Here is a 27,723-nt window from a genome sequence, read left to right on the forward strand (position 1 = left end):
GGTGGGGTCTCAGTCTGACTTTATCTTTGTAGAAGACTGTGTAGGGGGGCTCCGAGGTCAAAGCTCTTATCTCGGAGACCCTCCTAGCTGATGTAATGGCCACCAGGAAGGCTACCTTCCAAGAGAGGACGAGCAGCGAGCATGTGGCCATGGGCTTGAAGGGGGGGGTCCTGACAACATGGCGAGGACCAGGTTTAGATCCCAGGGAGGCACCAGGTCACGGACCTGGGGATACAGCCTCTCCATCCCCTTGAGGAACCTGCCTGACATGGGGTGGGAGAACAGGGTACGCCCTTCCATCAGCTGGTGAAAAGCCGAGATAGCTGCCAGGTGCATCTTTAGGGAAGCCAGTGCTAAACCCTGGAGCTTCAGGTGGAGCAGGTACTCCAAGATCATCTGTATGGGTGAACCAGACGGTGGGATACCCCAGGACTCCGCCCAACAGGTAAAGCGCTTCCACTTGGCCCGGTACACAACCTGCGTGGAAGGTCTCCTGCTGCCCAGCAGAATCTGCTGGACTTGCATTGAGCAGGCCCTCTCTCCCTCCATCAGTCACAGAGTCTCCATGCTATCAGGTGGAGGGAGTCCAGGTCCAGGTGCAGCAGGCGACCCTGGTCCTGTGAGAAGAGGTCATAACGCCTCGGGAGCGGGAGCGGCGTGTCGATGGACAGGTCAAGCAGCATAGTGTACCAGTGCTGCCGCGGCCAGGCTGGTGCAATCAATATCACGTCCACCTTGTCCCTCTTTATTTTCAAAAGGACCCTGGGCAGGAGCAGGATGAGGGGGGAAACTCATAATGAAGGGTCCCTTTCCAGTCTATGAGGAACCCGTCGGAGAGGGAGCCCGGCTTGCGACCCCAGAGCGAGCAGAACCTCGGGCACTTCTTGTTCCAGGACGACGCGAATAGGTTCAGTTGGGGAACCCCACACTTCCGAAAGATTGAAGTCACCACCTCCGGGTGCAGTGACCAGTCGTGGCGGGGTAAAAACGACCTGCTGAGGCAGTCCGCCTCGTCGTGCCTGACCCCCAGGAGGTGAGAGGCAGATATGTGAAAATCGTGCCTCACCGCCAGGTCCCAGAGAAGAGTGGCCTCCTGGCAAAGAGCCGAGGAGTGTGCACCCCCCATCTGTTTATATAAAACATGGTTGCCATGTTGTCTGAAAGGACCTGGACCAGCCTGCCCTTCAGGAATGTGATGAAGACCTTGCAGGCCAAGCGGACTGCCCTGAAGTCTCTGACATTTATATGGAGAGCCCTCTCGTCTAGTGACCATAGCCCCTGGGTGCTCAGGTCCTTGCTGATGTGGGCCCCCCAACCCTCGGCTGAGGCGTCCGTTATGAGGATCACTGAGGGGGCCAAGTCTCTGAAGAGGACGCCCCTCAGAATCTCCCCAGGGTCCCTCCACCAGTGCAGGGAGGACAGTACCTGGGCAGGAACCGTGACCACCTCGTTCAGCCGGTGTCTGGCCAGTGAACAGACTGAGGCGAGCCAGCCTCACCACATAAGTACATGCTGCCATGTGTCCCAACAGCTGAAGGCAGTGCCTGGCTGTCGTCGTGGGGGACTTGTGTAGATCACTGATTATGGCGGTCATTGTTTCAAACCGAGTCTGAGAGAGGAAAACTCTGGCCTGGATGGCGTCCAATGTGGCCCCTATGAACTCTATGCGCTGCACTGGGGTAGGAGTGGACTTCTGCTCGTTTATGAGCAGCCCCAATCTGGTGCATGTGGTGCAGGTAAGAGCCAGGCTGTTCCTCACATGGGCCCTGGACTTGCCCCAGATCAGCCAGTCGTCCAGGTAAGGGAATATCTGGACGCCCCTGTGGTGCAGGTGGGCCGCTACCACTGCCATGCATTTTGTGAATACCCTTGGTGCGGACGAAAGGCCAAAGGGTAGGGCTGCAAACTGGTAGTGACATCCAGCTACCATTAACCTTAAGAACTTTCTGTGACCTGGAAGGACAGTGATATGAAAATACACGTCCTTCAGGTCGAGGGCAGCATACCAGTCCCCTGGATCTAGGGCAGGAATAACGGAGGCTAGGGAAGCTATATGAAACCTGGTGCGCCTGACAAACTTGTTCAGATGCCTGAGGTCCAGAATAGGCCTCAGGCCCCCCTTGGCCTTGGGGATTAGGAAATATCGTGAGTAGAAACCTCTCCCTCGTTCCTGTGGAGGAACCTCCTCTACTGCACCTAGCGTGAGGAGGGAGTTACCGCCTGAATGAGGAGTTGGTCGTGACAGGGGTCCCTGAAGAGAGACCGGGTAGGGGAAGAGTTGGGGGGGAAGGCTGTAGGTGGCAAGGCATAGCCCTTGAGGACTATGCAAAGGACCCATTGGTCCATGGTAATGGCTTCCCATTCGGCGAAGTAAGGTCGAAGCCTGTGGGCAAATAACTTGGAGTGATCCAGTGGGGACGGAGGAGTGCCACCCTCGTGCACAATGTCAAAATCTTTTATTGGCAGTATTGCCCTTGCCTGGGCCTTGCTGAGACCCCATAGAGGGCCCTTGACAGTCGCGGCGACTCGGTGCCCAGTACCGCTCCCGACCCCTCCTAGGCTGAGCGGGTCTCGGAGGCAGCCTTGGTGGAGGCTGCGGTTGCCTCTGGGCCTGAGGGCGTGCCTTGCGCTCGAAGCCTGGGGGGTGTATAGCCCTAGGGACCTCAGGGTGGTTCGGGAGTCCTTTAGGGCATGGAGCTTCTCATCCGTCCTCTGCGAGAAGAGGCCGGTGTAATCGAAGGGGAGGTTCTGAATAGACTGTTGGACCTCCTGGGACAGGCCGGAAGCTTGTAGCCAAGAGCAGCGGCGCATGGCGATGGCCGAAGTGATCGCCCTGCTAGCAGCATCCGCTGCATCACTCGCTGACTGAAGCGCCGCCTTAGCCACTGCCACTCCCTCCTGCAACACTGTGGCGAAGTCAGCGGCCTGGTCCGGAGGCAACCGTGAGGAGAACCTCTTCAGAGAGGACCAGAGGTTCAAATTGTACTTGCCGAAGAGGGCCTGATGGTTTGAGACCCTCAGCTGTAGGGCCGCCGTGGAATACATTTTACGCCCGAAAAGGTCCAGCTTTTTGCTGTCCTTGTCCTTCAGGGTATTGCCTTGGCCCCCCTGGCGATCCCGCTGGTTCACTGCATCCACTATGAGTGAACCTGGGGCAGGGTGCGTACAAAGGAACTCAAAACTCTCCTTGGGTACATAGTATTTGCACTCAGCGCCTTTCGAGGTGGGGGCCACTGAGGAGGGGGTTTGCCAGAGGGTCTTGCCTATCTTCATCACCCTCTCATGAACAGGAAGGGCCAATCGCGATGGGCCTGCCATATCAGAGACCCCAAAGAGGGGGTCCTCCTCCTCGGACAGTTCTTTAATTTCCAGACCCAGATTGTCCGCCACTCTCCTCAGGAGGTCCTGGTGGGCCTGGAAGTCAAAGACAGGGGCCTTATGGTCTCTGGCCGCCGCCTCATCCGGAGAGGAGGAGAAGGATTGAGGAAGGGCCCCTGTAGAGGGTCCTTCCTTTGGGTCAGACCCCTCCTCCGAAGGGTTGCCCTCCTGTGGACAGATCAGTGGGGGAACTGGTTGGGCCGCCGAGGAGTGAACTGAGGTGGTCCCCTGACCCATTTGTGTACCCCAGGGCCCCCAATATGGCCATTGCCAAGGGCCTTGGGGCCATGCAGGTGCAGGTGTGGGGACCTGCTGGGTCATTTCCAGGCGTCCCCCTTTGGATCCCGAGCCACTTGACCGGTGCTTATGGGCCATGGAAGGGGAGCGGCTCCGGGACTATGAAGACCTCCGGTGCCGGCGTCTGCGGTGCCAATGAGGAGAGGAGCTGCTGGAGAAGCTGTAGCTGGAACGACCCCTGCATAGAGAAGACTTGCGGCGACACTTCCCAGACCTAGAGCGGGAGCGGTGATGCCTGTGACGCTGCGACGCTGATCTGGAGCGCAACGTGTCATGCAGTGCTGAGGCGCTCAATGCCGAGGCAGGCGGTGCTGGGATGCATGGTGCCGAGGCAGGCGGTGCCGAGGCACTTGATGCCGAGGCAGTCGGTGTTGGGGATCGGTGTTGAGCTGGGCTCCGCACCAGGGTACCGGAACCCGAGCTAAGGTCCCCACTCAAGGCGGAACTGTAGTGCCTTCGCCTCGAGCGTTTGTCCCTGGACCGCCCTCGGTGCTGTGGTGCCGGGGAGCTCAACGACCCAGAGTCGGAGCTAGGAGGGGAGCCCGCACTCTCTACCCTCCTTGACCGTCTGGGGGGAGACCTCGACTCCCATCTCTTCCACCCACCGGGGCAACCCAACGCGGGTTTACCCCAAGACACCGGTCCCAGAACCCTCGGCCGAGGGTGGGACGGAGGTGTAGGCAGCCCCATGAGGGCGCGTGCCGCAGCGAAAGCCTCTGATGTCGACGGCCCTTGCAGAGGCGCTCCCCCACCCCCAAGGGTCGGGGGAGGCTCTCTGCAAGGAGATGCTGGTGCCAGAGTACTCTCCACGGCACGTGGCTGGGGCATCTCCTGTTGCACCCCCTGCTTTCCCAGTAGCAGGGGGGAGTCCATGTGTGCGGCCTCCCGCCGCTTCTTTTTCTTCGGTGCCGATAGCGGTGCTGGTGCCGATGTCGGTGCCAGTGGAGTGCTCCGCACCGACGAGACACTCGGTGCCACAGGAGAACTTGACGGCTCGGAGTCTGGGTGGAGCACGGACTCCATCAGGATCGCCTTCAGTCTCACGTCCCTCTCCTTCTGGGTCCTTGGCTTGAAGGACCTATAGATCCTGCATTTTCTTTCCTGTGTTGCTCCCCGAGGCATCGGAGGCAACAGTCGTGAGGGTCACTCACGGGGAAGGATTTTGCACACGTGGTGCAGGCTTTAAAGCCGGTGCAGCCAGGCATGGCTCAGCTCTAGCCCCTAAGGGCACTATCTACTTAACTACTTACTAACCACTATTAGAAAAACAATGAACTAGAACTCGAACAATAAAGCTATAACACTAAGGGATGCTACTTGCATTTGTATGCAAGAGGCAGATGTTCCAGTAACTGTCACAGGCGGAAAGAAGGAACTGAGGGGCCACAGGGTTGGCAGCGGCCTGAGCGCGGTACTCCAGGGGGCGTCTGAGCCGACCCTACGGAGCTAGCTAAGGGGAAAAAAGTTCCGGGAATCTGTGCACGGGGCACGCACACACCTATAATGGAATGGATACGAGCAATCACTCGAAGAGAGAACTCGTGTGTTTTCCTCTCACAATGCCATTGTATAATTCAAAACATGATAACTGTCACTCTATTGAGATTTTATCAGTACCCTCTGATGTCGAGTACAGGAAATTCAGTGTCAGGAAATAACACCTAACACTAGAATATAGAAAATGAAACAAAATTAATATGCACCAAAGTAAATTCTCAGATCCAGAGTGTCCTGGCATAGAGTGCCAGAACTTTGAGTCAGAGTAGTTCAATTACATTAATAAACTCCTATCTGGAAAGTTGTAAAATACTATTGAAGATTTATCAGAAGTGAAAAAATATGACGTTTGTTAAGTAAATATGCTCTATATCACTTATTTATCTGCAGAGCAATGAAATCCTGAAAAAATATCTGAAAAATTGTAATTCTATTTCTATATCTTATGTGGTACAGAAATAATTGCAAATAATATATTTTTAAAAGCTTGTTTAAAAGAAAAATACAAACTCTCTGAAATTTTGTAGATAACTTTGTTCTGTTTTTAATTACAAAATTTCACACACAAAAATGAAGAAAAATGTTATTCCATTTGCACTTAATTGTAGGATACTGGACTCTTCGCTGCATAACAAGCTTTGACCTGGTCTGAAGTAAGAACGACCTTATGAACCATGGATACAAAACTAAATGTACCAAACAACCCTATCAATGTTCAGAAAAAAAAAGTCCACAAATTTGATGGGGATGCTAACGTAAAAGATATTTGAAAAAATTATTTGATAAAATATTTCATTTAAGATTTTTATGTTTTAAGCAATGATACATTACACTACTTAATCAAATGATAATGGATGCTATAGATTATATAATTTCAGATGTGTAATTTCAATGAGCATAATAAAGTTATATTGTAATCAATACATGATCAAATACATCTATAATATCACTGTGTAGTAAGCGATTTGATTTTTCTGTGTCTGTCAACTCTTCCTTTACATTCTTCTTTTCAGCCATGCCAGCATCTGCCCCAGAATTCTACTACAGCTATGTACTTGATCATAAGCACTTTTTAGTGGCTTTCCCTGCAAAGTGAAACTGTTCCTTGTCTGTCCTACTGATAAGTGCGCATGTACAGAAGTGCAGTGCTAGAAGCGTTATGAGTCAGCTACTAAAATGAGCAGTTCCATTTGCTGGGAAAGAGACACTCTGATCAAAATATCTAAGTACGGAAAGTTAAGAAATTTGTAAAGGTCCCAAGGGTGAGTCCACATACTAGTATCAAGAAAAAGATGTGACATTTGGATTACATTTTCAAATTATTTTCCAGTTTTTATTTTGGAGGGTATAATGGTATTCTCCCATTGCCCCACTTTCAGCAGCTGTCGAACCCTGAAAGAATCTACAGGTTTCTTATTGCTGACTCACTGGGGCGCACACAATATATCAGATTGCACCCCAAATAGAAGGGAAATGAGAGTATTGCTCTAGCAAGGGGAACTAGGATCTGCGTCAGAGAAGGTCCTGAAAGAAAGAACCTGAAATCTGCCAACTCTGGGGAAAAGTGCTTAGGATGAGGGGTGATACCCACTGTTATTTTGGAATTATCTATTAATAATAAAACTAGTCCACAAGACGAGTAACCTTTTTTCATTTTATGAGTAGGGAGTTTATGTTTGTTGCTAGGTGAGGACTCCAACACTTTACAAAAGGGAAACATGCTTACTTCTGATATATTCCTAGAAACTTAAAAAATCGTAATTGGGGGTTTATCACATGCTCATATACTTTGGTACACCACCAATCTCTGGAACTTGTAAAGTTTTTTTATAAATTGAAACTAATTTTAAGAGAGACCAGGAATAGAAAACTACTAAGGAAAATACCCAAAATGACAGAGCTGAAAACTCAGTTTGCTTTACTAGTTTATTAAGCTCATTAGGGATGAACATAGGGCACCCTCACACTATAGTCTTAACTTGGCCTTTGATGTGGGATACAGGAACAGCAGCTGTATCTTAGTTATATTTTTGATGGATTTTTCATTCTCCAGATTCTTCATATTAATCTTCTGTATGTCAAATTTAGGCTTTTTGTCTAAATGATGTTCTGTACTATGACAAGAGATTTTAATGTGCATAGAGGTGTGAATGTATGCCTAGCTATATCACTTGTAGCACTTCATCATAGCAGGTAATTGGAATAGCCCATCAAAAGCTCATGAGATTTCTTATACCGTAAATATTAAATAAAGTAACAGGTTAGTTTAACTTAGACTGAATAGCATCTTCATCACAAGGATAGACAACTTGCTGAATTACATAAATTACAGCACAATACATGTAAACTAATTCACTTAATTCAGCAGAATTCTAGTCCAGAGTTCTCAATGGAACAGACAGCACTAGCTTCAGTGTCAGCTTTGTTCAATTAGAAATCTAATTTATTATATTAAAATTGAGATTCTGGTAATTACTTATTTTATTTTCACTATTTTTAATAATTAATCTTGCATTTCACTGCAGTACATGTGCCAACAGGGGCAGGAAATATCCAAAATAAACTGATGATTCAAAGTATCTCTTAATCAAACTTTAGATTACTGTAAATTATTGCTTACATTTTGATTTGTGACAGTTTGTATTACATTAAATTAATTAATATTGTATATACATACATATCATATTCACATCAATCATAGGGTGTATATACAGTACTGTAATAGAAGCTGTTGCTGTTCCATTCTAACTCCTCCTTCCCCCACATCTTCAGTCTCATATTTTTCCAAAAATTTAACCTTCAAAACCAATTTTTTTTTTTTTTTACAGGGCTGGTCTGGTCTCTGTCTGTAAGTGAGTATTTTGAGAATATTTGGGCCAAAATAGTCCATTCATTTTTGAACATGAGGGAAAAGAAAACAATTCAATTCTATTGAAATATGTGAATAATTTACTTGAAATGAACTCTAGCTTCAAAGTACTTGAGGGCAGAAAGTTTAAATTTGGCATGAAACAAATCATCATCTTAACATTTGTTTTGATTTGACAAACTTATGAACTATTTTACAATTGCACTCTTGGAATGTGCAACAATTGGATTTTTTTCACAATAACTATGCTAAGCTCACAATGTGGTTAGATAAAAACACGCAGCTCACGTGTGCATGACTAGCATATTTGAGCAATGAATATGTTAGTGAATGAAGGAGGGCCCCAAATGGTTTATTTATGTAGTATACTGTAAAGTAAAAGCTACACAGCTCTCAAAGTTGCAGGAGAAGGGCTCTCTAGGACAGGCGTGCTAAGATACACAAAAGAGAAGCTTCTTTGTGCAGGCTTCAGGTGCAAATGTTAGGGCGTTTCAGTGAGGTCTAACCAATTTCACAGTTTGAAATTCTTTTCTTCTGTCTCTTCTCCCCCCCAAAAAAACATAGGAAAGTTCATTTTAAAAAATGACTAAAGCATATTTTTTTGTTTTAATCTTACAAGACCAAGAACGGAGACTAGAAAAGGTTGGGGATAGAAAAGTAATACCTTGAAATCTTCCTCTGATATGTGATGAGCACTGACTAGTGGCAGTTCTCAACCTCAGAGGAGTTCATTCATGGACAATGATAAAAAATAAAATAACCAGTGGACAACTGAAGGCTACCTAAGCACCTCATCAGGTATAGTATAAAATTCCCATTTAATCCAAAGGCATAAAACTTCCAAGGTATACGAGATCTTGCCACGCCTGCACAGATGCATAGACTCAGGAGTGGGAATTATCTTTAGAACACAAGTGTTGTAGAATAAAGGACCTTCTCAACCATACCAATGTTCCTACAGTGTAACTTAAATATAAAGGATTTAATCTGAAGGGTAATATAATAATAATAAATAATAATAATAACAACAGTAAAGATATATTTTTATAGTTCACAAAACATCTATGTTTGCAATAAGATGGTTACCTTTTTCCAAGCCTCAGCAATTGATTCATGTAAACCATAAGGAATCAGCACCTGCAGACCTTCACAGGTACCATACATCTGACGACACACAAAAATGAAAGCTCCTTTAAGGGCCGGCATCATCTCGGATCCAGATAAAACAGAAATATTTTCATCAAGAAGTTTCTTTGTAAACTGAACAATTGTATGAGCTGCTGTAAAACTAGAAACAAAATAGCACTTTTAAAATGTTGTTTTGTAGTCACTAATAAACAGCTTAAAATTAACCATTTCGAGTAGCTCATGCAGATTCTGCAGTAGGCAGTCTTAGGGGTTGAAGTCATACCTTCTTTAAATTAGGCCGAAAAAAAGAGAAAAAAAAATTGTTCCAACCTCAGCCACAGGAAAACAAAAATCACTGGACACTTTCCTTTGGCCTATAGATCCAAACAAAACAAATGTGGAATAGCATCTGTCCAGCTAGTCCAACTAAAGGTGGATAAAAATTAATGATTTTTTTAAATTTAAATCAGATTATCTATTTAAATTAAGTACATTTCTCTTTTTCAAAAAATAATCTATTTAAAATTCAATTTGAAATTATGACAACCTAAGGACTAAATTTACTATAATCTATTAAAATAATTTGAATAAAATTTTAGAAAAAAAAATATTGTAAAGAAAGTCAAATCACTGAACTTGTGAAAATCACTCTCTGGAAGCAGGTTTGTTGAAGTGCTAAACCATCTTTTGACAGTAATAACCTCTGCTGCAGGTATATAGACTATTTTCTTCATTTCAATTTATTCCACTAGTTCAATTTGGTGACTAGTTCATTCAGTTAAGAAACCATTTAGGAATTGAAAAAGAAAGAAACCTCATTTTCCTCAATCAATCTATAAATAAAAACAAGTTGCCAGAAGATGAGATCTAATATTTTAAAGGACATGGTGACCAGAAACAACCAGTTCAACACACCAAATACAGATTATACATCCTTTGTTTAATAAATCAATTAGTTTAAAATACCAAACATGTTTGGTAAACTTACTTTTTTAAGATAGTTTTATTTAATTAATAAAAAAATTTAAAATGCTGTTTTTGTGCATTTTAATTTAATTCCAATTTACAGATAAATGCAATTTGATACAGATAAGTAAAAAACTAACCTAGTAAATAAAAAAATGCATCATTCACCATTTTTAATATAATAAAATGTAAAAATTAAGAATCTGAGTAAATATATGTTAAACTATAAAACTGTTTATATAGTAAGCAAGTAAATGTGCATAGATATAGAGCAAGGGTGGCCAAACTTACTGACCGACCCACCAACTCCCCTCCATGCTTGGCAGAATCCTCTAGCTACACCATACTGACACAGGGCGGAAGCTCTGAGCTCTCCACCCCAGTCTGGTAGGCGGAGAAGGGGGGAGAAGGGCATAGGAGGTTCCATGAGCCACACTTTAATTGTAAAAGAGCCACATGCGGGCTCATGAGCCACAGTTTAACCACTCCAATATAGAGTATCCTCCTGGTTAGCAAAAAAAAAAAAAGTACCAAATCTAGTATAAAGGCTGTATTTAGTTGCAAATCAACACTAGATGACCTCCTGAGGTCCCTTCCCACCCTAATCTTCTATGATTCTATGTTTAATGGTTACCAAGCAATGAGAAACAACCTCTCTTTAGGAAAATAACTAAAAAATGCAAACTTAAAGTAAGATTACGATCAGCGATTTAAACCACTTTGCTCCAAGTAACCTCAAAACACACAAAGCTGCTTCCTTCAGCTAAGAATCCAGTTGGGAAAAGCAACAAAAGACAGTTCTTAGAATAGTTATATATCTGAGCATCACTATAATCCTCATCAGTATAACATAGATAAATAATTCCTCAGTTCTTCCTCTCCCTTAACTGGGATCTGGTTCAGTAGTCTCCCAAGTTAGAAGACAACCAGCTCTTCTCCCAAGTCAGAAATACTTTTCTCTTTCTCCACCCCCACATCCTCTCTCCATGCAAAATTGCTACCTTTTTATGAATTTCCCAATTTAGGAAGCATAGTTATTAGTTTCATCTCCAAACTGCCTAACCTGTCATAACTGTCAGCTCTTCTCTCCAGAACTTGCTGCTCAGTCACTCTTTAAGGGCTAGTTTCTACTTCTCAACCCAGTGGCAGGGTTTAAGCCCTATCCGCCCATTATAAGGATGGGGCAAACATAGCCATTATAGGGAAATGATAATCTATGTAAAACTCTTGATCAAAACTCTACCATACCTCCATTCTACCTACAAAACAAGTTAATTCATTTTTCAAAAATATTATCTTTTATACATCAATATGTCAAAGAGAAAAGTGGATGATGGCCTACATGGCAGGCAAAGTGATACACTGCATCTTAGTTCAGATACCAAGACCTTCATCAAGGGAATGCTGTGGCAATAGTGTGCACTGCCCTGGAAGTGAAGGAAGCTCACACTGTGTCAATTTCCAGTCCATATATACTACATTAAGGTTGGGTAATCTTATTGCTGATGGAGGTAAAACATTTCAGCCAGTCAGAAAACAGCCTTTCATAAGGAATAGTAAATGTAAATTACATTTACATTCTGGTTGTTCATTATGCTAGGCAGATAACTGATTTCAGGTGAGAGAAGGTTGCAAAAATCTAAAGCTGGCACAGACAGATGGGTATAGAGCAGGGATCATGTGACCAACCTTACCAAAGCTGACTCTGTTCCAATACTATTTACCCCTCACTTTCATGAGCATTAAATTGACCCCAAAATTCTCCAATTTTTTTTTTAAAGTCTACTGAAAGGACAAAGCTCTCATGTTACAAAGGAAATTTTTAAACAGTCAAAATCTGCTTTTTTTTGTTTTCTATAAAACTGCCCCTTCAACATGCCATTCAGACTACATTGTCTTATCACAGTTCATTCCACTGACATACTCCCTTGATCTATCTGGTAACTAGAGTTTGCTCTTTAAAGCAAAAATAAAACATACGGCACTGTATAAATAACAGGGACAACGAATGACTTCAAGCGCATATTTAGTGGACTAACATAATTCTTTAAAGTACTCTCTTACCTATCCTTTTTGGCAGAGTTCGTGTTTCCTCCATAAAGGAGAAGAGATAGACCATCTTCTACAGCAGCAATCCTTGCCAAAATATCAGCAATATGTATTAAAGAGGTTTCAGGGCAATTTATATTCATCTGTTTGGTTAAAAAAAAAGTTTTAAAATAAATGGATTATAAAGTTTCTTTTTACGTTTTCAATATATTTCTGTGAAATATACTTGTTCAAGTCTGCCTCTCGTCTGTAGTGACTGATGGTCATTCTTATAACAGATGTTCAGTGGCCTAAACCAGTGATCAGGTCCCTCACATGGGGGAAGGGTACACTTTACCGGGGCCCAGAAGCTCTTGGGGGGCCTGGCCCAGGCTGCAAGCCCCTGGATATGTGGTGGGACGGGGCCCGTGTTATAAGTTGGTACTGGGCCCAAAAATATTATGCTTGGGCCCTGCCAGTGATACTCAGACTGAAGCTCACAAGCAGCTTTTTTAATGGGTCTCCTGCAGCAATTTGCAGCACATGGTATTAACACACTGTGTGATTTAATTATTAACAAATCTAAGTTATTAACCAGTTAGGAGGCTTTTGCTATGTTATTAACCAATTAAGTTATCAACTTGCACTAAGTTATTAATTTATTTGTAGTGAGAATTATAGTTAGTGTGTATATAGTATAGTACTATAGTAAGTGAAACAATGAGTTCACACTACACTGTGGCTCTTTTGGGTAATGTTGATTGTTAATTTGGTTCCTGAACCACTGAGGTCTGAACATAATGAGTAAATGGTCTCAGTTCAAATTGAAGTACATACACAACCACATCACAATTGGCACTAATTATCATCTTTAATGATAGTGTCAGGAAAGAGCCCATGGACTGAATCAGCATGGAGAATGGACTACCCTTACACTAAAGGTTATACAGTACTGAAAATAAACTATACAAATTAAGCACCTTTATAATGGATAACATCCACATTAGCAGGACATTAGCTGATTTTCAATACCACAGGCATACACTTTAAAAAAAAAAAAAAAAAGGATTGAATTTTCTCACACAGCTCTTCGATATGAAAAGATTCAAACAAATATTTAAAGTTTATTTGGGGGAAGACTACAAACCTGTGTTCCATTCAGTAAATTATGAATAGGATGAAGAAGTGCGTCTATCACCGTATTAGTATATACGCATTCAGTAGCGCATTCAGTTCGGTCACACAGAATTTGTAGCACCTCTGTAACAAGGACTGCTGGGCAATAATTGCCTGACAAACACAAGAAAGGGAGGTTACTTACTGTAAGTGGTGGTTCTATGAGAGGTGTGGTCCCTATCTGGATTCCATACGCCATGAACCAGAGCCGGAACTGTTTTTAGTAGTCTCCATTAACCCACGCCATGCTCTTACCAAACTCTTATAGAGCTCTTATGAGGCTGTGCAGGTCAACACCCCGTCAGTTTCCTCTTACCAGTAGGCTGTGAGCCCGTAGCAGAGGGGATGGGGAGTGGGACTGGAATCCAGATAGGGACCACACCTCTCGAAGAACCACCAGTTACAGTAAGTGATCTCCCTTTCTTCTTCAATGGTTGGCCCCTATGTGGATTCCATATGTGAGTAGCATAGCGAACAGTATTCAGTTTGGAGGTGGGAGCGAGCGCTGAGTAGGAATAAGAGTTCACAGTACTGCACAGTCCACAGCCGCATCTGTTTCTATCGACTGGAACTGACGTAATGAGCAGTGAATGTGTGGATGGAGGACCACATTGAAGCTTTACAAATATCCTGCCATGGGACGTCTGTGAGTAGGACAGCTGTGGTAGTTTGTGCTTGCACAGAGCGGTCAGCAATGCCCGGTGGCGGAGAGACTTGTGAAAGAGAGTAGCAGTCCATGATGCAGCAGGAGATCCATTTTGAGATGCGCTGGGAAGAAACAGTACAGCCTCAGCAGTGTTCTGCTATACAGATAAAGAGTCTGGACGAGGCTTGGAAGGTGCTGATGCTCTGGAGATTGAAGGCTACCGCACAGCCGACGTTGATCGAGTGTAGGGTACATGCTCTGGTGGAGGTGTGTGGTTTAGGGTAAAAGGCTGGAAGATGAATGGCCTGACTGAGGTGGAATGACAAAGCCTCTTTGGGAAGAAACTTGGGGTGGAGTCATAGGGAGACTTTGTCCTTATGGGATATTGTGAACAGGGATTCTGCCATCATCGTTGCCAATTCATTAACTCGGCAGACAGACGTAATGGCCACTAAGAAAATCACCTTCATCGAGAGATGAGTGAGTGAACAGATGGTCACAACTCAAAGGGTGGTTTGGTGGGTGCTAAGAGGAGGAGGTTAAAGTCCCACAGGGGGATGGGTTTCCTAACCGAGGGAAAGGTATTGAGGAAAAAGATATTGAATGTGTCATGGCTGCATGACTGAAGATCGAGATGCCATCCACCAGGGGAAGGAAAGAACTGATTGCCGCTAAGTGTACGGGAATGGAGGAGAGGGCGAGGCCTGAGCGGTGAAGGTTGATCATCAATATGGGCACCATGTCCAGGGAGTGATGACTGTGTGCTGTTCATTCCTGGAATATCACTTGGCTTGGTAACACACTCTGGTGGAGGGGGTCTACTGTGGGAAAGTACGTCTCACACTGGTGTAGAGCACGCCTCTTCTACCCGCAAACCCCATCCAAATTCCATGTTGTGAGGTGGAGAGGGTGCAGGTTGGGGTGGCAGATTTGGCCTCATTTTTGGGTGAGGAGGTTCAATAGAAGGGTAAATCGAATTGGTGGGCAGATCAAAAGTTGAAGAAGATCTGTGAACCAGTACTGGCGAGGCCAGAACGGGGCTATGAGTATGAGGGTTGCTCGGTCTCACTTCACCTTCTAGAGTACTTGTGGGAGAAGTGGAATAGGAGGAAATGCATACTGCAGCTCCCAGGTCCAGGGGAGGAGAGCATCCCCTCGTGAACCTCATCCGATGGCAAACCTGGAGCAAAAGAGAGGAAGTTTGTGGTTGGAGGCCATTGCGAAGAGATCCCATTGCAGTGTGTCCCAATTCCGGAAGATTGGGTGGAGAGGGGTGCCACGTAGTTCCCACTTGTGGTTGCGGTGAAAGGAGCGGCTGAAAGTGTCTGCCAGGTCATTGTCTATCCCTGGTAAATGGGTTGCTTGTAGTATGATATGGTGTCACAGGCACCAGTGCCATAGTCGTACCGCCTCTTGAAAGAGTGTTGATAACCTGGCATTTCCTTGTTTGTTGATATAAATGATCGCAGTCATGTTGTCAGAGGGGAGTTGTATGTGTCTGGAGCTCACAAAGTGCAGGAGCACCTGACAGGCACGCTGGACTGCATGGAGTTCTAGCATGTTTATATGCATCGGTGCTTCCTTGGGGAATCAAAGACTTTGCATTGTATGTCCTTGTATGTGGTGCCCCAACCTACAAGGGAGGTGTCCGTTGTCAGGGTACATTTGGGTTAGGAGAGTTGAAGAGGATGCCTGCCATAAACCTTGGAAGGATCACATCACCAGGACAGGGAAGCCAGTACTGTGAACGGAAGGGGGATCCGATTGCTAAGGTGGTCCCTTTACAGGTCATACACCGTGCGCAGCCATAATTGAAGGCACCGCATGTGGAGATGGATGTATGGCATGACAGCTATGCACGTTGTCACGTGGCCCAGAAGTGACAGGCAGTGCCGTAGGCACATGAGGGGGCACCATCGGAGTCTCGTGATGAGGGATATGAGTGTGGCAAACCAGTCTTTTGGGAGGAATGCCCTGACTGTGCAGGAGTCCAGGAAGGCTCTGAAAAAAGGGCTTGGGTTGGCACAAGGGTGGATTTAGTTTCGTTGACACATACTTCTAGGCTGGCCAGGAGGGTCCACAGGGTGCAGATAGTAGCAAGGAAGCAGTTGCGTGATGGTGCCACCAGAAGCCAGTCATTCAGGGAAGGAAAAAATGAATGCCTCCAGTGTCTCATCTGTACTGCTACAACAGCAAAGACCTTTGTGAACACGTGAGGGGCAGTGGCGATCCTGAAGGGAAGTACACGGAATTGGTAGTGGAAATGTTCCATCGTAAAGTGAAGGAATTTGCCATGGGCGGGATATGGATGTCCACATGGAAGTATGCATCCTTCATATTGAGAGCTGTGAACCATGCTCAGGGGAATAGAAAGGGAATGATCTGGGGAAGAGTAAAGATGCAGAAACAGAATTTGCAAATAAATCGGTTCAATGACCGTAGATCAGAATGGGGTGAAGGTCTCCTCCCTTCTTTGGTATAAAGAAGTAGGGGGAGTAGAAGTGCAGGGGGGTGCCAGTCACTCCTGCCCCTCTGGGTCAGAGGGAGGCCACACCGTCTCACTCATTCACTGTCTATTAGCAAGGGGAATTAGCCAATCAGTTGAGTAGCAGTCTATTGTCCCCGGCCCTCAGGCAAGGCGGGGAATGCATGCAGTCTAAAGTCCAAGCCTTCAGACAGGGCGGGACAAGCAAAGCAATCTATATAGTCTAGGGCATGCAGACCACAGGGTAGAGCACCCCTGAGGCTTCACAGGCATGGGTAAGACTACCACCCCAGGCGTGGGGTGGCAAGGGGGGCGGGTGACATGGACCCTCCCAACTCCATTGTGTCCCAGCCCAAGGCCCTAGCAGTGGCAGAGTGTTCTGCCACTGGGTCAACGGGCTCCAGCCAAAACTCGCTGACCCGGCTGCAGGCCACAACACAACTGGACAATTGTCTGTTTTCCCTGGGCTCCTTCCTACCCCGCTTCTTTAACAGCACCTAGGCCTCCGGGTCGCCATCAGTCTCCCTGGGGTAAATTGCAAGCGGCAGCCCCAGCAGGTTCTTAGCGTCACAGGCATCAGGCAGCTCCAGTAGCTCTACTGGGGCTCAAGGCAGTAGGCAGTTCTGGCAGCTCATCAGTGGTGCAGCGGTCAGGCTTAAGCCTCAGCACCGGGGGAGAAATGTCCTTCTCCTCCAGCAGCTCTCCCAACTAAGTTAGAGGCCCTTCCGCCCACCCACTTCCGGTGAGAAGACTGAGTCTGGCCTGGCTCCGCCCCCTTAGGTAGAGACGCTCACTCCTCTTCTGTGTTAGAGAGAGGCCACTCCATCTCACTACAAGAAGCCATAGCCCTGATATTGATGTGAAACCCACTCTATGGCTCCTTTGTCGAGGAGCATGTAGGCCTCCTGTTGACGGTGCAATTGTGTCAGGCATGTCCGTTCGTCGCATGGAGGGTGACACAGGGAAAACGTATGGAATTCTATAAGATATCCATTGTGAACGACATCTAGCACCCAGCGATCAGTAGTAATCTTGCTCCAGTTGTGGGCAAAAAGAGCAAGACGGCCCCCAAAGACAATCGGAGTAGCTGGAGAAGGGTAGAGGCTTGGTTCATGGTTCTGGAGGGGCATTGTTGGGAATTACATGCAGGGGAGGTAGAGACAGCTGAGAATCTGGGTTGTTGCGATCATTGACGGCAGCATTTCTGGTCCTGCTGTCGTGGTGGTTAGGGTTGGTAGGCCAGTCAAGTGGGATAGCATGGCCTGAAAGATGGTCTGTTCTGATATTGGGTGGGGCCCGAGAGTTCTTAAGGGAGGTTAGGCTCTCATCTATCTTGTCACTAAATAATTTATCATCATCAAACGGGAGGTCTTCCAAGGCGGTTTGCGCCTCCACAGGGAATCCCGAGGTTTGCAGTCAGGAGTCCCATGTGAGAACAATGCCTGAGGCAAGGATCCGCACCATGTCTGCTGTGTCGACTGCTGCCTGGAGTGCAACCTTGGCCACTAGCTTGCCCTCAGTGACAATGACCTGGAACTCCATTTGTTTGTCCTCCTGGAGGGAGGCGTGGAACTGTGCCAGCTTCATATACACTCAAGCTGTATTTTGCCAGTGTGGCCTGATAACCGCCTATGTGGAAGTGTAGGCCTGCAGAAGAATATACTTTCTGTCCAATGTGGTCCAATTCTTTGGCTGTCCGATCAGGTAGGGTGAACCGGAAGTGCCATAGTCTAGCTTGATTCACAACCGCCTGCACTACTAGATAGCTGGGCTGTGGGTGGGTAAAGAGAAAATCCGTGTCTGTGGATGGGAAAAAGTAATGTCTTTTGGTGTGCTTCACTGTGGGGGCACAAGACACTGGTGTGTGCCAAACTGTCTGAGCTGGTTGCAGTATCACCTTGAATATGGGGAGTGCTATCCAGGACAGTCCTGCTGATTGTAAAATATCTAGGAACTTGTCCTGGGGGTCATTCACAGCCTCTACCGTGAAATTGAGGGCTGTAGCCATACGGCGTAAAAGGTCTTGGTATTGCTCCTCATTATCTCCTGGGGAGAGGGCCAAGAGAATGAGGGCCTTGTCTGGAGAAGACAACTTTCTGGTCAGTATCAGCAGTTCTGCCGGTGCCAGGGCCATAACAGTCCCTTGAAGTTCCTCATATGCTGAGGGCGTAAAATCCGAAGGGGTTCCATACTGAGGTGGTGGCATGCTGGCCCTGTGGCGGTGGTGGGCTGCTAGGGTACCGGAACCCTTGCTCTGCTGTGGAAGCCTACAGTGGTTGATACTACTGATGATGGTCCTGTGGGCTGTGTGCAGGTGAGAAAGATGGCCTGGGTCCGACGATCACTCAGAGTCTGAGTGTTGTTCCAGGAAGGATGGAGCCGTCGGGACCAGCGGTGCCAAAGCCATCTGCATCAGTTCTCCAGGTCTTCTTTGTGGCAGTGCCATTAAAAGTAGCAGTTCATCCACTGGAGACGAAGGTTGCACAATGTCCAGCACTCCCTATTGTGGCAGTCTATCTAACGGTCGAAGTACCTCTGCTGATAGTGTCAGCAGTGAGAATCTGTCTGGCATGTGCGGGGGCGTAGGCAGCATCAGCCAGAATAGTATCGAGTGACCTGGCGGGGTTGACGGAGCCGGAGAGACCAGCAGTGAATTGCTCATTGGGGTGGTGGCAGGCAGAGGCTCGTTGAGGTGTTTAGTCTTTCATTCTGCCTTAGACCTCTTCAGAGCAGGTGCTTCAGGGGCAGTGCACAACTTCTCACCTGGCTTGCGGTGGGAACACTGTGCTTGGGAGCTGCCTGGCCCAGGGAGCCTCCTTTATGCCCGTGGCCAGGCTTTTTGTGGGCCTTATGGGTCTTTGCCAGAGCGTCGGTATCGACAGTGACATACCGGAGGAAGATGGACGTTCTGGTGGGTCCATCAGTGCCACTGCACAGTGTGCACATGGATACATCGCTTCTTTCATCAAGTGCTTGTGAAGTCTGAGTTCCTGAGATTCACGGGTTCACGTAGGGAAGGACCAACAAATGGAGCACTGTGCAATAACATGAGCTTCACCCAAACAATAGAGGCAGCGTTGATGGTTGTCACTGACCAAGAAGAAGCATGGGCAAGAAATGCAGTTCTTGAATCTGATTTGTCGGGGCATGGTCCCCTGGAATGGGTGGGATGCCTTATTAGAAAAAAATGATGACAACAACTAACTCCATGCACAATTTTTTTTTTTTTTATAATGACTAACTCAAAGAAACTACATTTGCTATAACTATCAACTAACTAACTTTCTTCTAACTTTTTCTTTTAGCTACGCAGATTCGAGTTCAGAGGGGAGGTTGTTCCGACTCTGGCCATGTGCCAGTAAGAAGGAACTGAAGGGGCATCAACCCACGCAGCCTCGTAAGACCTCGGAAGCAACAACATGGACCATGCGTGGCACGGGTCAACGAAGACTATTACAAATAGTTCCAGCTCTGGCACCTGGCGCACATGAGCACCCACGTATGGAATCCACATAGGGACCAACTCTTGAAGAAGTAGTATTAGTTTAAATTTTGAATATAAATGAACTTTAACATACATCACAACCTTTATCCAGATGCCTACTTAAGCCACCTTCAAATAGTGAATATAATATCCAGCCAAGAAAGCCAGAAAATAAAAGCAACGTTTGCAAAATTATTTATAATTTCCAAACTAAAAGTAACCAAAAACAAAAGTTATTGAATTCCTCCCCTGTTCACAAAGTGATACAATTAAGTAAAAAGGGTAATATTACCTGTATGCACTGTCAGAGCAGTCTTTGGGCAAGTTGGAGAGCAATAAATAAATCGAATAAACAGTACCAACAGGTCTGTTAGGGATATGAAACCTACAAATATCCCAAGGGAAAAAAAAGGACTCTATAAAATAAAGCATTACATTAATCTCATAACTAAATGGTCTTTCTAAACATAGGTAAGCAATTTATTGTTTTATTGTGATTAACGGTTTTATCTATAGATGATACACTACAGTAATTTTGGACTGTATCCACATAACGAATAGCTCTGTCAAAGTACTTCCAGATCATTTTATATGGCTTGATCTTATTTAAGTCAACTGGAGTTTTACCATATCTTCCATGAAAGTAGGAGAAAGCCTATAATTTGAAGATATTGAATATATGTACAATAGTTATGAATAGTTGGACAAACTCCACCAAAACTATTACAAGCTGAAGTTAACTGTAAAGGAATTTTTCTATAAATTTGCTACAAAACTGTGAATTTAACTCATCTCAGTGTCCTCATAATTTGACCATTCTTAGTACACTAATTCCTCCATTAGTACTTTCACTACTCAGACAACAACAAAAATTAACATACTGTTAAGAACGAAGAAATTAGGCTCCATGCTCAATTTTAGTCACACTGTTTTAACAAAGATGTCTAATTACATAAATGCTGAATAATAGGAAGAGTCTCCCATAATATCCACCTCACATTTGAAACACAGCCTAACTACAAACACATCGTCATTACACATTTTCCTTTTTCCTCCACTTGTCCATACCTTTTCTATTTTCCAGCTGTATAGGAAATAGGTTTCTGCCTTGTTTATATATCAACAATCTTCCTAAAAGGCACAGTGAATGAACAAAATAGATATACTGTAATTCTTGTCCTGTGTAGAAAGTCTTCTGGTAACTGCCTTAAAAAAATAAGAACATTTCTCACAATTCAGTTATAGTTTTTACTACTGTATTTGTCTATTATATATTCCTGTTTGAACCACCAATAAATGTATAGTACTACATTTGTAGAGAATGTTTCCCAGACAGCATAAATAAGCAAATATCACTGAAAACTACTTTTTTTTCATTTCAAGTGAAAAAGACAAAGAGCTATTTCAAAAGAATACATGAAGAGATTTTTGTGGAGTGAAAGTATGGGGGTGTATTTTTCTTTTGCCATGTGGTGCTTAGATATCACAATAATAGACATGGTATAAAAAACTAGATTATATATATATACACACACACATATATATATAATTATACAACATGATAAATTAATTACTTACTGATATGCTGCTGGGGCAAAACACAAACTCTAGAAGTTCCATCAACTGCTGATTCACATGATTCAAAGTAGTAAACACACTGTTGAACAGATGCAGTAATCTGAAAAAAAGCACAATACAATAAAATTTCCTACACTTCACAATACATTAATTCTCCTTTTGATCCAAGTACTGCCTCTTAACAACAAGGTCTGAATTTTCATGATTGCAAGTACTTGAAAATGAATCAACCACTTACCACATGGAGGGAAAATTTTCCAAAGCAACATAAATGCCACTGAACAGAAACCTCAGATCTATAGGTAACAAAAGGATTATTCAGCTAAAAAGGTACTGTGTAGGTATTTATGAAAGGTAAGGGCAGTACAGTATTTAGTGTTATACAGGAATATTGATATGGAAACTGTGTGGTGGGAATTATTTTGAGATTTCAAGAAGTTCAGCAGACCAACCTAAACCACAACATTGTCCGACTATACCAGGAGGAGGACAGGAGACACTGAATACGGTTTAAACAGCCTGCAACTTAATTATTAGATGTCTGAGACTACCTGGCAGATAAAAGTATACAGTACAGGTAATTCCATGATCATTTCAATATCTACTTGTGGGCTTCAGCCAACCGCCTTTTTTCCATCCTGGTCCCGAGCCAACACACTGCTGTTCCACCTGGTCTGGGGAAAAGGGACTTCTCTTGCCAGGCATACCTTTATCAACTCCCGGGCTCTTCCAGTCCCTGGGGGATGAGTCCACTGATCCACTGATTTTGCAGAAGCATCTGTGCCTCTCTCCCCCAGCCCTACCCATAAAATGATATACCCCTTCTCCCAGCAAGCCAGATAATGGTCCCCCCTCCTCCCTCGCTTAAGGTGCCTTTGGTCATCCTTTCAAGAAAGTCTTGTAATCAATCAATCGATAAACAAATAAGTGTTGCAAATAAGTGTAGCATCTTGAAGATGTCAGGAGAATCAGCTACACTCTTCCAAAAAGTCAACTGCATTCTTTAATTCAGTGGTTCTCAAAGTGGGGGGCGGACTCCCCTGGGGGTGCGTGAGATGGATCATGAGGGAGCATGGAGCAGGGGACAGAGCCAGTCCAGCTCCATGCTCCCCAGACACAGAAGCAGATGCCACCCATCTCCTGCAGCAGCGCCCTGCCACTGTCTGGCATGCTCCCCACACTGCTGCTGCCCTTACACTGCTGCTTGAGCTGCTGCCCCTGCTCCCCACTTCCTCCACTGCTGCCGCTGCTCCCCGCATTGCTGCTATCACGCTTCCTACGCTGTAGGACCTGGGTTTTTTCTGAAAGGGAGGGATTCGAGGGGCACAACTGTTAGGGCCTACAGCGTGGGAAGTGCCCCCCTAACAATCGACCCCCCCTTCCCCTGAGCCCCATTCTTTTTCTGAAAGGGCCCTCCCCTTTCAGAAGAGGGAAAAGGGGGCGCGATTTAGAGGAAGGGGGGCGCGACTGTTAGACAAAAGTCCACAGGGGGGCTCCATTTAAAAAGTTTGAGAACCACTGCTTTAACTTATCCCGTATTTTAATCACCTTTTTACTCATGATCTCTTTGAACTTTTAATAGCCATGTTTTAAGTCACTTTGCCCTCTACACATGTAGATGTTTTTTCTCCTGCTTCAAAAGGACACCTGCTCTGGTCTTCAAAGCCTCAAACTATTTCTTCTTTTTCTTCTCCCTCCCAATGTACCGTACAATGGTGTCTATATCACTGAATATGACTGATCAAATTTAGTGCCAGCTTAAATGCATATGGTGCTGTAAGTTAGATATTTGATTACAATGATCTGAAAACACAGTTTGTGGTCAATATTTTCAAACCTATGTGCCTAATATTAGACTTCTAAATTGATGTTTAATTGTTTAAATAAAAGTGGCCTGATTTTCAAAGGTAGAGAATACCTGCAGTTCTCATTGATTTCAATGGGATTGTTGGTGGCCAACAATTCTGAATATCAGACCACTTTTATTTAGGTGCTTAAATATGGACTTCGAAGCCTACCTTTAGGCATCCAAATTTGAAATGTTTGGTCAGAGGGTTCATCTACACTAATCAAATGTATTAGTGCATGGACAATGTCACTTGTGCTGACGCTCTCTATGAAAGGATAGTGTGTTTACGCAACCACATATTTTTTATTTAAAAAAATTATACTCTACTCAACAGGTGCTGTAACAGTGCAGTCAAATCTGCAGATAGACACCTCTCCAAAAATATGTTTTTGATATTAGCAAATAATGCAGGAGCTGGCCTGAATTTATAGTTTCAATTATTATATTGGGGTACCAATATGTCTTTCACTATTGACCCACGTATTGCATATACATTGAAAAAATAGTATAAAATAAATGCGCAACTTGGTAGTGGGCCTACCTTACACTTAGGAATCATGTATGTTTAACTGTACTGTGTGTACACTTATATTATGAACTTTTTGGGGCATGGACCATGTTTTCCTCTATGCTTTCAGAGAGCTGAGCATACTACTGATGCACAACTAATAAACCTATATGCACCTGATACAATAGGTATTTTATGTTTTTTTCCTATATTTTATTTAATATCTTATAATCTTACCAATTATATATCATCACATTGCTTAATTTGTATTAACATATTTTACAAAATACATCCTCAATCCTGCAACATGCTCCATATGGGTGGATGCCCACTTGCAGCCATATGGAGCCTCTCTGAAATCAGTGACACTTTGTGCAAGTGCAGGGGATCACAGTTCCTAGGTTAACTGCATCTTTGACTCTCCTCCTGGTCTTTCTCAAGAGTATCCTCTCAAGGTTTTAGGCTTCCTGGCTGTCACCTCTTTTGGGGTGGGAGACCTCCATCTCTCCTTTGAGACTCGGTGTTTTGGTTGGCAGTCCCTTTGCACCTCACTGTGATTTCCCAGTACGTCTGACTAGGACCCAGCACCTATGGTTAATTCTTTCTCCAGGGACTATAACAGGGTACACCAGCTACCAACCAGCCTTCACAAAGTAAACTGCATTTTATTCTTAGGGCAAAAGCATTAAAGGGAAAGCATAAAAACAATAAAAGAACCTACATATATCAGGGGTCACCTCCAATTCCAATCCAGGGTTCTGGTAGGTGTCAGTCTTTCAAACCCCACAGCTGAGTTTGGCCCCTTGATTACAAGTTCATGTCAATTTTTAGACCAGGAACCAGACCTCAAATGGATAGTTCAGCTGTTTCTTATAGAACTAGAGCCAAGGTAACCAGTCAGTAGCCTTCTCTCTGGGTTTTTGCACAGCCAGGCCTATGGAATTTGCATTAACCACTCCCCAAGGATTCCCCAGAAAAGCCACTTAACACATTATCCCAAAACTCCATGCCTGCTGGCACATTTCAATATAGTCACTTGAACTCCTACACTTCCCAGGTCCCACAACTGTCACACCGGGGTCTGCTCACGTGGAACAAGTTGCAGAATTGGTGCCTGTATGTCTATAAATACAGGCTTTACATATTTGTTATGTTCTGCCTTAGCCTTATAATTTCTGATTGATGACACTTGATTTCATAACCTTAATACTGCACTTAACAAGAGGGTCTTTTTTCATCGAACACTTTAAAACCAAACTCAAAATGTATGTTTTTATGACAATTTTCAATGTATTTGATATCATCTATTTGTATGTCTTATGTCACAAATCTATAGCACAACACATATAAATAGTACTAAACAATTGTCCTATTTATTACATAGCTTTTCAATTGTCCCTTATTCAAATGCCACACATTGCATTTACCAGTGAGAAAAGACTACCTAATTCTAAAACAAATTTTTTAAACCAAAGATTGAATCAATTAAAAAACTATCACATGGTTAAGAGAAGGAATAGAGATTAGCCATAATGGAAGACAGGAACAAATAATTGCTCAAACCACAAGGAACAAAATGGAAATAAATTCTAAGCAGAATACGGCAACCATAAATATAGACTTACCAGAGATTTATATTTCTTTTCAAGGAGCCTTAGCACCACAGTTCTGCTATAATATGCATGCTAAATTACAAAATAGAAACACTGTGAACATTTATCATTTGCTTTAATTTTTACTTTGCAACACAAAGAAAGTTCTCCAATTCTATTCCAATAATTACTGCACATAATTAAATGCAGTAAATTTAGTTCTAACTCATATTAATCAGTATTGTATACAAAAATGTTTTTCTATTGGCATTAGAGTAAGATAGCAGTAACAAAGAGAGGATTACAATAAAACTACAGTAGTTTAGAGATAGGCCAGAATGAAAATAAACACAATGTACAGTTACACATGTGCCAAACTAGGAAACCAATAACTATGTTTAGATGCCAAGAAATGGTTTCATACTGAGCTATGCAAACTCTGAATGGTATAGGTGCGAGGGGCAGAATGCAAATTGATCCTTCATGTTCCCTTGAAGGATAGCTAATTCTAACCTCAAAAGAAGCCTACACCACTTTCCCAATAAAGTTCTCTAAACTTTCACCTGTACCTTCTCTCTAACCAGGACTACTTCCACACACAACTTTTTATATATGTTTCTCACTGTTTTATGATGTTTACATTTTAACCCTTCATTACATATATAATCACGTTTACTTAAAAATTGTCACAAAAGATACATTTTAAACTACTTCTGCACTAATTACTTTCTGCCTCAAAACCCCTTTAATGTGTGTGTGTGTTTACACGTGTGTGTGTGTGTGAGTGTGAGTGTGAGTGAGAGAGAGAGTGTGTGTGTGTGTGAGTGTGAGAGAGAGAGAGAGAGAGAGAGAGAGATTGAAAAAATGGAACTGATTATAATCTGGAACCACTGTTCCCAATCTGTATGACTTAAAAGATTCTGGAATACATTAAAATCATCAGTAGATCCTTCCATTTTTCCTTACCATCCATTTTTTAAACCACACAGCTTTGATATCAAGCAGAGCCAAGAAGTAGACTGGATCCAAAAGCTTTGGAGAAACAAGATGTCTTTGCTCACGTTTTACTGACAATAGCAATAAGGTACTCTCAACTATTTCTTCCATATACCTCAAGAGAGTATTAGAAAAAAAAAACTCAGTTAAGAGTGAAATTGAATTAAATTTTATACTTCTACCATTCACAAATAAACTTCCTTCTGATATTTGGAAACTTTTTAAATTGAGAAATATATATATTGTAAATATAAACTGAATTACATTTAATTTGATCTTTTTAAGTTCTTTTTTTAGCCCTTGCTGCTTGCCTGTGAATAAAATGGATAACAACATGCATATTTTTATATAGCATTTTCCCAAAGGATTCCATATAAGTATATAAGAGTTAGGTAGCAATTATTATTATTATTAATTGCTTTACCCACCATTGAAATGCAGTCTCCACCAAGACAAAAGAAGGTAAATGTTTAACTATGCACAAAAACCACTGCCCAAATTGTTAGGGAAAACAATACACTATTATTCGATTGAAATTGCAGGGGAAATTTAAATAGTTAGAATGTAATTACTCAGAATTGGATTTGGCCAGAACCCTGGGGCCAAAGTTTCTGACTGTTGGGAAAAATGCCATTAACGTTTAATTAAAGAACCCCTCCAATAGCAAAGAATCTCTCATATGCCATGGCACTGGACCATCAATGACTTGGAATTAAGAATGCTACATAATCAATCACCAACACTTCCTGCACCACACAGTCATAGATCATTTGGAGATTCTGACATCTGTATATGCTAGCAGATGCAAAGAGAGGACAAGGTTTCCAGAAAGTCTGGAGATGAGGTGGATTCTGAGTGCACTGATGGGGAGCTGATGTCATGCAGCTGATGCCAGGCTGCAGTTGAACTAGCAGGCGAAAATGTTTGCCTGCTTCCCCAAAGGCAGCGGGCCTGAAGGCTGAAAGACAGTAGTAGGAAAGGCTGAGAAGCACAGAGGACTAAAAACCAGAAACTGAACTAGCTATGGAGAGAGAAAAGATAGGGTTATCGGTGTCAAACGGGTCTTTATGATTGGAAAATGAGGGCAGAGGAAGGGAGAATGGAAAGAGAATATACTGAAAAATATATTTACATAAAGATACCTGCATAGCTGATGGCAGGTGAAGAATGAAGTAATAGCTCTGAACTGGCAGATGCGGAATGGAAAAGGACTCTAAGACTGTGATTAATTAATTGGAAGAAACCA

General features: G+C 43.9%; 1 protein-coding gene across 4 annotated transcripts in view; it reads right to left on the reverse strand.

The window, feature by feature from the left end:
- TBC1D32 (TBC1 domain family member 32) overlaps positions 1–27,723 on the reverse strand; it is a 158,911-nt gene that overhangs the window by 110,336 nt on the left and 20,852 nt on the right. For all 4 annotated transcript variants that reach the window (XR_010919439.1, XM_067546666.1, XM_067546668.1 and 1 more), the window contains exons 10-17: positions 26,448–26,592; positions 25,515–25,574; positions 21,533–21,632; positions 21,023–21,160; positions 20,247–20,339; positions 13,311–13,453; positions 12,200–12,327; positions 9,128–9,329 (exon numbers count right to left, since the gene is read on the reverse strand). Coding sequence is in view for 3 of the 4 variants with exons in the window: in XM_067546666.1 (XP_067402767.1) it covers positions 9,128–9,329; positions 12,200–12,327; positions 13,311–13,453; positions 20,247–20,339; positions 21,023–21,160; positions 21,533–21,632; positions 25,515–25,574; positions 26,448–26,592 (1,009 nt within the window). In the remaining variant the exon portion in view is untranslated. The remainder of the gene's footprint in view (positions 1–9,127; positions 9,330–12,199; positions 12,328–13,310; positions 13,454–20,246; positions 20,340–21,022; positions 21,161–21,532; positions 21,633–25,514; positions 25,575–26,447; positions 26,593–27,723) is intronic.

The sequence above is a fragment of the Emydura macquarii genome, unplaced genomic scaffold (genome assembly GCF_026122565.2).
Source record: "Emydura macquarii macquarii isolate MOO-44397 ecotype Brisbane River unplaced genomic scaffold, CSIRO-AGI_Emac_v2 contig_1146, whole genome shotgun sequence".
Taxonomy (NCBI): domain Eukaryota; kingdom Metazoa; phylum Chordata; order Testudines; family Chelidae; genus Emydura; species Emydura macquarii.